This window comes from Hemitrygon akajei, chromosome 6, assembly GCF_048418815.1.
Source record: "Hemitrygon akajei chromosome 6, sHemAka1.3, whole genome shotgun sequence".
In the NCBI taxonomy this organism is placed as follows: Eukaryota; Metazoa; Chordata; class Chondrichthyes; order Myliobatiformes; family Dasyatidae; genus Hemitrygon; species Hemitrygon akajei.
The window spans coordinates 166,104,522-166,117,251 of NC_133129.1; the positions used below are offsets into that span (position 1 = coordinate 166,104,522).

The 12,730-nt window shown below is 42.5% G+C and overlaps 1 protein-coding gene across 7 annotated transcripts in view; it reads right to left on the reverse strand.

Moving 5' to 3' along the window:
• Positions 1 to 10,818, reverse strand: part of LOC140729669 (potassium voltage-gated channel subfamily A member 4-like) — a 254,785-nt gene extending 243,967 nt beyond the window's left edge. For all 7 annotated transcript variants that reach the window (XM_073049717.1, XM_073049714.1, XM_073049713.1 and 4 more), the window contains exon 1: positions 7,592 to 10,818. In XM_073049717.1, the coding sequence (XP_072905818.1) occupies positions 9,267 to 10,769 (1,503 nt within the window). In that variant the 5' untranslated portion in view covers positions 10,770 to 10,818 and the 3' untranslated portion in view covers positions 7,592 to 9,266. The remainder of the gene's footprint in view (positions 1 to 7,591) is intronic.
• Between the last annotated feature and the right edge of the window lie 1,912 nt (positions 10,819 to 12,730).

The following is a 12,730-nucleotide window of genomic DNA, read 5'->3' on the forward strand; positions in this document are numbered from 1 at the left end:
AAATAAAGTGGAAATAGTAAAGCGATCAGAAAGAGGTGAAACACCATCGGTTATTGGAAAAGCGTTAGGCTACGTTGGTCAACGATCGGAACAATTTTAAAGGATAAGGTGAGAAAGGCTCTGCCCCGATAAAAGACAATTATTACTAAACAACACAGTGGTTTAATTATTGGGTTTTGGGTTTTTGATCCTCCACATCAACCCAGCACGGTGGACAGCACACTCGGGAGCAATCTGTCCCGAGTCCCGAAAACTTCCATTCCCGAGCTCAGTGCTGAGACAAACGGTCTTAAGTGTTTTATATGCATAGAAAGGTAAAATATATACTGTATACCAAGACAAACGTTTGACTAACTGACGCTAAATGATACCGGATGCACCTGTTCCGACTTAATTAGTTAGAGAACTTCCGATTTTTTTTTGATCCCACTCCACGATAACGCACGCACATCCTCCCGTATACTTTAAATCATGTCGAGATTACTTATAATACATAATACAATGTAATGCTATGTAAAATAGTTGTTATACTGCATTGTTTAGGGAATAATGACAAGAAAAAAGTCTGTACATGCTCAAACAACAAGTGCTGGAAGAGCACTTCAGGGTTTTCGTGACTCGCAGTTGGTTGAATTCGCGTATGCGGAATTCACGGATAAGGAGGGCCAACTGTATAGACAAGCTTAAAGCCATTGCATCTCAATAAATGGAGCACTCATGATAAATTAGTGGAATTAACTGAGTAAATAGATGTAAACAGATATGACAAATTTTGAAATCATGATGTGGGATGTCCAAGTATGAGAAATGAACATGCAGAAATATTTAAATTTAGAAATAACAGGCATAAGGGAATATACTTGGGACAGCATGTGTATAAATGTCTCTCTCCAGCAGACTTTATCATGATCATCATGACTCCAATATTCCTACTATTTTTTAAAGTTTCTTAATTGTACATATGATTTTTTTGGTATTCTATCGCTGAGCAGCAGTGAACCATCTGATTGGTATATCAGAGTTCTCTTGGGAACTAGTTGACTTGATCTGATCTGGCTATTGTTCACAATTGCACTTAATAAAAAAAATTGGCTTGGGGGCTGCAGTTGAATGTGGAAGGATACTGGTTCTGGAATTCCTGATGCAGAATCTGGAATTAAGAAACATCAATAGGCAGAAAACATTGGTAGATAATTGTACAGAAAACCCCCTAAAGAGTAGAGGTTATGTAGAAAATTGGAGATACATATGTTAATTACTAATTATGGGTGACTTTAAGCTATGTATAGATTTATTATATCAAAGTAACAATGATATTGTATAGGACAAATCTGGGAGTGCATTTGTTACTTTTTTTTGGACCAAATAAAATGAGGAGCCAACTAGAGAACAAGGCATCCTACACTCATTATTGTGTAATAAGAAAATAATTAACATGGAAGAATTCTTTACTCATATAGAGATTGATAAAGTTAATTGTGAAACTATGGTTTGAATGTAAATAAAAGGAAACTATGAAAATAATGAAGTACCAGATGGATAAGATACACTGGAGGACTTAGACTTAATGGTGGTAATATAATGTTAACATTTAAAGTGTTTAATATTGATTTTAAAGAGTGCATGGTTGGGTTAGAACAATCGTTATTTCTATCTGGCACAAAAATAACACAGAAAAGGTCTTGCAAAGGAAATTAAGAATAAGATTAGATTCAAAGAGGTGAAAAAATCAAGTAGTCAGAAAAAAGAGAAGACCTGAAGACACAGAATAGCTAGAATTCAGCAAAGGAGAACAATGAGAATAAGAATAAGGTGGTAAATTTAAGGAAAGCATAAAATTGATTATAAATACTTCAAAGATAGGTGAAGAGAAAAGGATTATTAACCCCTTAACAATCAGGCTCTTGAATAAGACTGGATGGATAACTTCACTCAATTTCACTCACCCCACAATGAACTGATCCTACAAGCTATTGACAAACCTTCAAGGACCCTTCAACTAATGTCCTCAATATTTAGTTTTTACTTAGACCATAAAAGCTAGGAGAAGAATTAGGTCATTCAGATCATTGAGTCTGCTCTGCCATTTCATCAAGGCTGATCCATTTTCCCTCTCAGCATTCTCCTGTCCTCTCCCCATAACCTTTCACACCCTGACTAATCAAGAGCTTATCAACCTCCACCTTAAATACACTCAATAATCTGACATACACAGCCACAATGAATTCCACAGATTCACCACCCTCTGGCTAAAGAAATTCCTCCTCATCTCCATTCTGAATGGACGTCCCTCTATTCTGAGATAGTGCCCTCTCTGGTCCTAGACTCCCTCAGCATTGAAAACATCCTCTCCACATCCATTATATCTGCACTTTTCAACATTCGATAAGTTTCAATGAGATTCTCCCTCGTTTTTCTAAATTCCAGCAAGTGTAGGTCAGAGCCATCTAATGCACCTCATACATTACCCCTCTCATTTCTAGAATCATTCTTGTGAACATCCTCTGAACCTTCCCAATATCGGCACATCCTTTCTTAGATAAAGGGCCCAAAACTGATCATAATACTCCAAGTAGGGCCTCAGCAGTGCCTTAAAAAGCCTCAGCATTACATCCTTGTTTGTATATTCTAATACTCTTGAAATGAATGGTAACATTGCATTTGCCTTCCTCACCTCTAATTCAACCTGCAAATCCTGTACAAGAACTCCTGATGAAGGGTTTCAGCCCGAAATGTCGTCACTACCTCCTCCCATAGATGCTGTCTGGCCTGCTGAGTTCTGCCAGCATTTTGTGTTTTTATTTATTTCCAGCATCTGCAGATTCACTCGTGTTGCACAAGAACTCCCAAGTTCTTTTGCACCTCAAATGTTTGAATTTTAAACCCATTTATAAAATAGGCTACGCTTTTATTCCTTCCAACAAAATGCATGACCATACACTTCCTAACACTATATTCCATCTGCCACTTTTTGCCCATTCTCGTAATCTAAGTCCTTCTTCAGTGTCCCTGCTTCCTCAACACTACCTGCTCCTCCACCTATCTTCAGATCGTCCACAAACTTGGCCACAATGGCATCAATTCTGTCATCTAAATCATTGACATAAAACATAAAAGGAAATGGTCCCAACATCGACCACTGTGTAACACCACTAGTCAACAGCAGCCAACCAGAAAAAGGCTCCCTTTATTCCTACTCTTTGCCTCCTGCCAATCAGCCAATCCTCTATTCATGCATACCATGTAATCTTATCATTAAGCAGCCTCATGTGCGGTATCTTATATAAGGCCTTCTGAAAATCCAAGTACACAACATCCATAGATTGTCCTTTGTCTGCCCTCTTGTTATTTCCTCAAAGAATTCCAACAGATTTGTCAGGCAAGATTTCCCCTTAAATAACCATGCTTACTTTGGCCTATTTTATCATGTGCCTCCAAGTACACTGAGACCTCATCCTTAACAATCAACTCCAACATCTTCCCAACCACTGAGGTCAGGCAAACTGGCCTACAATTTCCTTTCTTCTGCATCCCTCCCTTCTTGAAGAGTGCAGTGACATTTGCTATTTTCCAATCCTCCAAACCTTGCAAGAGTCTATTGATTCTCAAAAGGTCATTACGAATGCTTCCACAATCTCATCACCTATGTCTTTCAGAACCCTGGGGTGCAGGCCATCTGGTCCAGGTGACTTATCGACCTTCAGGCCTTTCAGATTCCCAAGCACCTTCTCCCTAGTTAAAGCACTTCTGTCCCGACACTCTCGGCTTCTGGCATACTGCTAGTGTCTTCCAGAGAAATGGATGCAAAATAATCAGTTCTTTTACCATTTCCTTCTCCACACTACAACCTTTCCAGCATTATTTTCTAGTGGTCCAATATCTACCCTCACTTCTCTTTTCCTCTTAGTATAAGTGAAAAACTTTTGGCATCCTTTTTGATATTACTGGTTCATCTTTTCCCTCCTTATGGCTTTTTTATTTGCCTTCTCTTGACTTTTAAAAGCTTCCTATTCCTCTAACTTCCCTCTATATTTGCTCTATAGTCATACCTGCTAGTCTTCCCTTCTGATCAAATTTGGCCAGCTCTTCTCTCATACTTCTGTAATTCTCTTTACTCTATGGTAATAATGATAAATCTGACTTTAGCTTCTCCCTCTCAAATTGCAGGGTAAGTCTACCATACTATGATCAGTGCCTCCTAAGGGTTCCTTTCCATTAAGTTCCCTAATCAAAGCCAGTTCATTACACTACACCTGATCCAGAATAGTCTTTCCCTTAGTGGGCTCAACTACAAGCTGCTCCAAAAAGCCATTTTGTAGGCATTCTATAAATTCCCTCTCTTGGGATCCAGTACAAACCTGATTTTTCCAATGTACATGCATACTGAAATTCCCCTTGACTATCATAACGTCAACATGCATTTTCTAGCTCCCATTGTAATTTGTAGTCTGCTTCCTAGCTACTGTTCAGAGGCATGTATATAACTCCCATCAACATCTTTTTATCCTTGCAGTTTCTTAACTTTACTTTACATACAAGTTTCTACATCTTCCAATCCTGTGTCACCTCTTTCTAATATATGATTTCATTTTTTTACCAAATGAAATCATATTTTTTTACCAAATCCTGTGCCACCCCACCGCCTCTGCCTACCTTCCTGACCTTTTACTACAATTGTATCCTTGGGTGATAAACTCCAACTATAATCTTTCAATCTTGACTCAGTGATGCCCACAATGTCATACTTACCAATCTCTATCTGTGCTACAAGATCTACCTTATTCCCTTTACTGCATGCATTCAAATACACCACCTGTATTTGTCACCCTTTTCAACTCTGTCCCCATGTTTTACTGCAACTCATTCCACTGTCTACAAACTTGTCCTATCATCTGCCAGTCCTTTCCAACAGCCTCACTACACACTGCATGTAGTTATATACCAACAGCCTCATCCTCAGCCTTTTCACTCTGGCTCTCAACCCCCTTCAAATTAGTTGCCCTCCCCAAAAGCTCTAGCAAAACTGCCTGCAATGATGTTGATCTCTGCCAGGTATTTATTTATTATTATTATTCATCTTTTTGTATTTGCACAGTGAATTGTCTTTTTCACATTGGTTGTTTCTCTGTTTTTGTTGTGTGCTGTGTTTCATTGACTCATATGTGTTTCTTTCTATTTACTGTGAATGCCTGTGAGACATGTGCTTTGACAATAAAGTTACTTTCAACTTTGAAGGATTAATAAAGACAAATGTAGAAATGGGAAAAAAAGTAAAAGCAGATGAATTATATATATACAAACCTTAGTTCTGTCTTCTTGAAGGTGGATATAAATAACCATCTTATATTGAAATATGGGAGCTAGTGCAAAAGAAATAGTGGAATTGAGCTTTCTGGGTAAATGGACTGAGATGGGACTGAAGACTGATATATCCTCAGGACTTGATAAACGACATCCCAAAAGTGTCCCTACAAATAAGACACATTCCTAGTCCATTCCCAAATGTTTAGTGAGCAAGCTCAAAGGGCTTCCAAGAAAACTTCTTTATTTTAGAGATAAAAGTGCGGAACAGACTCTTCCCATCGAGCTGCACTGCCCAGCAACCCACCAATTTAACCATAGCCTAATGACAGAACAATTTACACCGGCCAATTAACCTACAAACCAGTATGTCTTTGGAAAGAAACCAGAGCACCTAGAAGAAACCAACATACACATGGGAACAATGTACAAACTTTCTTACAGTGTAACAGCGTAACAGCCTCATGTTAACCACTAGGCTACCAAGGTGCTCTAACTGTACAATATCCCACAGTACCTCATTGTTCAGCAAAAGCTAGAAATGAGACATAACACAAATAGAAGAATTTGAGGGAAGACAGACAGAAGTTTGTGATTTAAGAGCATGCTCATAGAAGGGTAACCTTCTTTAGAACTATACAGTGCTGTTGATTGTCAAAAATTATACAAATGAGTTACCAAACTGTTTATTAAATTAGAAATATTACAAAAGGAGCAGACACAAAATGCTGGAGGAACTCAAGGCCAGGCAGCATCTATGGAAAAGAGTACAGTCAACATTTCGGGCTGAGACCCTTCAACAGGACTGACGAGAAAAAGGATGAGTAGAGTTAAAAGTTGGGGGAGGGGAGGGAGAAACACAAGGTGATAGGTGAAACCGTGGGGTAAAGAGCTGGGAAGTTGCTCGGTGGAAGAGATACAGGGCTAGAGAAGGGGGAGTCTGATAGGAAGGACAGAAGACCATGGAAGAAACAAAAGGGGGAGAGGAGCACCAGACGGCGCAATGGGTGGGCAAAGGAGATAAGGTGAGAGATGGAAAAGGGGGTGGGGAATGGTGAAGGAGGAGCAGGGTGGCCATTACCGTAAGTTCGAGAAATTGATTTTCATGCCATCAGGTTGGAGGTTACCTATTCGGAATATAAGGTGTTGCTCCTCCAATCCGAGTGTGGCCTCATTACAACAGTAGAGGAGGCCATGGATGGACATATTGGAATAGGAAGTGTAACTAGAATGGGTGGCCATTGGGAGATCCCGCTTTTTCTGGCAGACGGAGCGTAGATGCTGGGCAAAGCGGTCTCCCAGACTGTCTTTGCTGAAGATGCAGCCTGGCCTGCTGAGTTCCTCCAGCACTTTGTGTGCGTTGCTTGACTTTCCAGCATCTGCAGATTTTCTCTTGTTTATGAATACTACAAAAGGATTGCAATGGGGCTGACCTTTGATCTAACCTATATAATAACTAGTCTTCTTTGAATTTAAATTACACATGGCAATTACACTCTTTCAGTAAGACAGAAATTAATTATAGATTGAGTTCTAACACCAAAAAATAACTGAGTTAATATTTTCATACAACCAGTAATGAATTTCAAAAGCTGTTTTCTACAAACATGATAGCATTAAAAAAAAGATTATCAGTATAATATCCAACCAACACCAAAAATTTCAGCAGAGGCAAAAACTTCTCAACGAAGTGTCAGCAAGGCATTAAATTCCCTAACACGCAGGTATCTGCTCATGAGTTAATGATTTCTTCTTGCAGTTTACAGTTAATTGAGAAACAACTAGACCACAGACAAGGTGCTAAGTACACCATTTAGCCCCTTAATCAGCCTGCAGGCTCTCTCCATTCTCCTCAAAATCACCCAACTTTGTATCATTGTATTCTGATCACCAAAAGTTCAATGTGAAGTCTGTACTCTATTTCCAGCCCTTGCATAAATAAACTGATTGGTGAATGTAGGAAATTATTTGCAATTAGTTTTATGCTGAAATATCTCAAATCTGAGAGTTCAAACAAACTAAAGGTTAGGTGAAGCTTGTAACATAAATCTTTTAACCTAAAAATAAACTCTAGCCATCTCTGTCTGAAGGGAAAAAGTAAAGCATTTTACACAAAAACTTATTTATGAGTAGAAGAGTGCTGGATTTTCTACTGCATCGTCAGGAAGTGTTCAGTCACCAAATGGCTGACATTTAAATCTATTACCAACATCCACTAACCCCATTGCAATTTGTGAGCAAACTTCTAATATTAATCACACCAGTGATGAAGTATAAAACCCCTTCATACCTTTGAACTTCATTCCCAGTTCGCTGCTCCATCATTTGGAATATCTAGTTTCGAGGAAGATCAGTAATTCGCAGTTCATATCCCAAAACAAATACCGTTCAGGATGACAGACTGTACTCAGGTGCTCGTATTGTTTTAGAAATCTTGCATTTCAGACAGAAAACCCCCAAAGCCATCATTCAATATGTATGCAAACATAAATGTTCATTTCATCGATTACTACTTGTTCTTGGAGTGCAATTTAAATACTTTAGCTGAATAAAGTTGAAAATGTAGCAGCAACTCACTGCATTTATCCTCAACAGAAGGGAGGCTCGATACTTGCAGCTTAATTTAAGTTGGTACTTGATGCAGTAAAACACTTTCAGAAAGTGCAGTTCAAATCATTACAACCTGATTGCATGATCTTCATTCTTCAGCTGATTCCTTGGTGATTTCATTGGTGAATGTGGCATTAAGTCGGCTCCAATGATTGTCGAGCAATTTCTGTCACTGACATTATTTCACAGTTGTTAAAAGTGGACTAACTGCAATAAGTTTTCAAATGTTCACAGCTTTTGACAGGCAGAGTAAAAAAAAGGCAGATCTGTATGCAGGGTTATTCCACCAAAAGCTATAGCCACGTCAGACAGTTTAAATCTTCTTACTAATCACAGCCCAATGTTAAATTTACATCCTTTCTATTTGTTGAGAAATTGGGATTCACATGGGAGCTTTGTAACTCTTTCTTAGCAGGTTCTACATGAATGCTTTCAAAAAAAAGAGCCAAAATCCAGCCGATGTTGACGAGTGCATGCATTATCCAGAAGCCCAGTTTCATAATCCTACAATTAGGAAGTCACTGTTGATATTCCTGGTGCTGTCGAAGCATTAAACTTTTTTTTTGGTGCTTGAATGTATGTGCTGATTCCACCCTATCAGCTTCTGAAATTACACAAATCTGCATCACAAGCATGGGTTTTACACTACTTCCCTGTCAGTGTTCTCTGTCCATTGGCTCACAAGTAGTAAGTTTGCAGTACATAGTTGATGTTAACGCTGTGCCCAGGGTAATCCAAAAGACCTAAATAAATCTAACATAATAAATATATTTCAGCTTTGGCTCTTTTTTAAATTAACGATCTGCTCTGATCATTTTAAGGGGAAACACCAACAGGGTGATTCAGTGAACTATAGGCTATTAAAAAAACAAATAGTTAAACAGTACTTTTGGGATTTCAATGATGTAAAATTCCACTTAGATATCTAAAAAAGGACATAACTAATGATATTTATTTCAACATATCACTAGGAAAGTGCAGTGCAAAATGAGCAACATTCCCATAAAAAAATTGGAGGTTTGTTTGTATACTGCGTATGGAATCTGGCTGCAGCAGGCATCCATGGTTCACCAGAAACTACAAAAAAAGTTTTTTTGTTGTTGTCTCCAAAGTGTTTAACAGTGCAAGGCTTTTCCATTCAAGAGAACTGCCACCGTTTCAGAATCGCCCGTTTGCAAAATACAACCATCGCAATTTTACTTTGATGTTTTCCTTTATTTTATAAAACGCTGAAACTCTCCCGTTATTTTTAGATCACTTTGTGGGTTTTTTTATTTCTGCGTACCGGTGAAGCAGCGAGCGAATGAACACGGCGTGTCAACTGGCACTGGTGAAAATGGACACGAGTTGTCGCTTCAAACATCTGTCTCCACTGCTTTGAGACTTACAGAATTGAGTTTGACAGTCTCTGTGCCGTTGCCTTTCGACTTCTTCAAGCACAGAGTTTGTTTGAAGCCCTCCTCCATCTCCAAATATTCGGACTTGTTGCCCAAAGAAGAAGAGCTACGGAACTTCTTCAGGAAATTAGAAGGGAGGTAAGGGAGGGTGCTAGCCTGGACCACCTGAGACTGGTCTTCGTTCTCGGTCTCCCGGTGGTAGAAGTAGTTGAAGTTGGAAACGATGACAGGGACAGGCAGTGCGATGGTCAATACCCCGGCGATGGCACAAAGGGAGCCCACGATCTTGCCGCCCACCGTGATGGGCTTCATGTCCCCGTAACCTACAGTAGTCATGGTGACCACGGCCCACCAGAAAGCGTCGGGGATGCTGCTGAACTGCGACTTGGGGTCATCGGCCTCGGCGAAGTACACGGCGCTGGAGAACAGGATGACGCCGATGAACAGGAAGAAGATGAGCAAACCCAGCTCCCTCATGCTGGCCCGCAGCGTATGGCCGAGGATCTGCAGCCCCTTCGAGTGGCGGGACAGCTTGAAGATGCGGAACACCCGGACCAGGCGGATGGTCCTGAGGATGGCGAAGGACATGGCCTGCTGCCCGTTGCCCTGCACTTGCGCCAGCTCCGTGCCCAAGGTGATGAAGTAGGGCAGGATGGAGACGATGTCGATCATGTTCATGATGTTCTTGAAGAAGCCCGGCTTGCTGGGGCAGGCGAAGAAGCGCACCAACAATTCGAAGGAGAACCACACGATGCACACCGTCTCCACGATGAAGAAGGGGTCGCTGAAGGTGGTGGCGGCGGCGGACACCGCCGAGGCCCGGGCGGTGCTGTTAGCCGCCGCCGCTGCCGCCGCCGCCGCACTGGAGCCCGGGGAGAAGTCCCGCTCGTCGCGGAACTCGGGCAGTGTCTCCAGGCAGAAGATGACGATGGAGATGAGGATGACCAGCACCGACACGATGGCGATGCCCCTCGCCGGGCTGGAACTCTCGGGATACTCGAAGAGCAGCCAGACTTGGCGCCTGAACTCGTCTTCGGGCAGCGGCTTGTCCTCCTCTTTGACGAAACCCTCCTCCTCGCGGAACTTGAGCATGGCCTCGTCGCCCAGCTCGTAGAACTTGATCTCCTCGGAGAAGATGTCGAAGGGCACGTTGACTGGCCTCTTGAGGCGTCCCCCAGATTGGTAGTAGTAGAGGATGGCATCGAAGCTCGGTCGGTTCCTGTCGAAGAAGTACTCGTTCCTCAGCGGGTCGAAGTAGCACATCCTCCTGCCGGGGTCGCCCAGCAGTGTGTCGGGGAACTGCTCCAGGGTCTTGGTCTGGGTCTCGAAGCGCAGTCCCGACACGTTGATGACCACCCTCTCGCAGCACTCGTAGTCGCTGTACACGGAACCGTAACCGTGGCGGGATGGCGGCGGCGGCGGAGGCGGCTCGACGGGGCACGACGCTTCGTCGCCGTCCATGTTGAGGTGCAGGCGGCGGGAGCGGCGCGCCCGCTGCAGATGGCGACCCACCCCCTCCTCCTCCTCCTCCTCCTCCTCCTCCTCTTCCTCCTCCTCTCCCGCCTCCTCCTCCTCCTCCTCCCCGAGAGCGCGCGAGCCACCGTTGCCCTGGCGACCCCCCGGCGTATGCCGGCTCCGGCTGTCCTGCTGCTGTTGCTGCTGCCGCCGCGCGCTGCGACTGGCATCCGCTCGCGAGGAGCTCCCACCACCAAGCCCGGCTGCTCCGAACGAACCAGCGGCGGCGTTGCCATGACGATCGGTGCTCCTCCTCCCCTCCCCAGCGTGTGCCTGCTGCTGCTGACAGCCGCCGCCACCCGCCGCGTGCTGGTTGCTGTTGGCAACGGCGGCCGCGGCGGCAGCGGCGGCGGCGACCGCGGCAGCAGCACGCGAGTTGGCCAGACGCTCCCTCCGTTGGGCGTAGCCATAAGGCGGGTGGCTGTTGCACCCACCGCCTTCCACGCTCACCATTGCAGCTTCCATCTTCCTTTACCAATGGATCCAGCCTCACAGTATTGGAAAGGTCCACGGATTCACTGACTTTATCTTGGTTAAGGATGAAACACCTCAGCAATTTTAAGAGCGCACCAGCAATTTCACAGGCTCTGCAAAACATAAAATTGCCTCTAAATATTAAATTTTGACGGATCCACTTTTTGTTTACACAGATTAAAATATGCATCATAATAAGCGCACATGTAACATTGCCATCTACAAACCATCGGTATCGCAAAGTATATCATTATGATATACATTGGCGCTTCCAATAAGGATATATCATGACACATGTATGTCATTATTATTATATATATATAACTATAGATAAACAATATCAACACGTTTATGCAATGGAGCAGACATCTCTGAATTAATTTCAGCCTCAGAAATAACACCTATCAGGTTTTTTCCCTGACGCTGCCACTTCGTCAAAATGTTCTAGGGCCCTTGTCAAGAAGTAGATTTCTGCAGGGTGTTGGTGCAAAGCAATTTCGTATTCCCCCACAGAATCCACCCCCGCCAACAACCCTCACAAGTACAACGTTGCTCGCTCAGAACCCCACCTAGCATTTGGGAAAAGCAGACACAACACTATAACATCTAAGTGACAGACAATGTTAGAGACTTATCCGCTTAAAAATAGGGGTCTCCATTGTTTACGCTGCTAGGGCTCTGTCAATAAGGATGCGAAAAAAAAACTTAACCTGACTACCACAGCAGGCGAGCAACACAATACCAAATGAAATCGTTATTGTCAATAGAAACATTTTAGGAGCTTATTGAAAACAGACCAAGAGTGTGCATGTGAAATTGAGGGCACGAACGAGATTGATTTGTCTGTGTTTTGAACAGCAAAACTGTCAATTACCGGCTATCTCTTAACCTCAAAAACATTTCCGCTGCAGATGTCTTAACATCGAGTTGTTCTATTGTTGACGTTTTCTAGTCCAAAATAACACCTTCATGAAAGTAGATTAAATATATATATATTGAATCACAAAGGCCAGTACAATAATACTTACGATTTATCCTTGATAAATAGCATCAAGATTCAAGATGTGTCTGAAACCCATGCCGCTTATAGATTCTGTTAGTCACTCTCCAGTCTGCTTTGTTTGTGATAAGATTACTGTACCACCGGTACAGGAGCAAAACTGGCCGGTACAGATATTCCACTATGGTTACTTGATTAAGTGCTTCCAAACCGATTTTACTCTTACCCGAGTAAAATATCAAAAGATATGAATTTTGTAAAGAGGGTCGAGGACTTGTATTTCTGTGCACACAATCTTGGAAAACAAATGGAAGAACATAATCCCTGCGTCCTTATCCTAACATGTTATTAAAACGATGACAGTTTTTGATCATTTCCCTCAAATCGCTGTAAATTATCATTCAGATGCAGCTTTCCGAAATCAGTTTCAGGT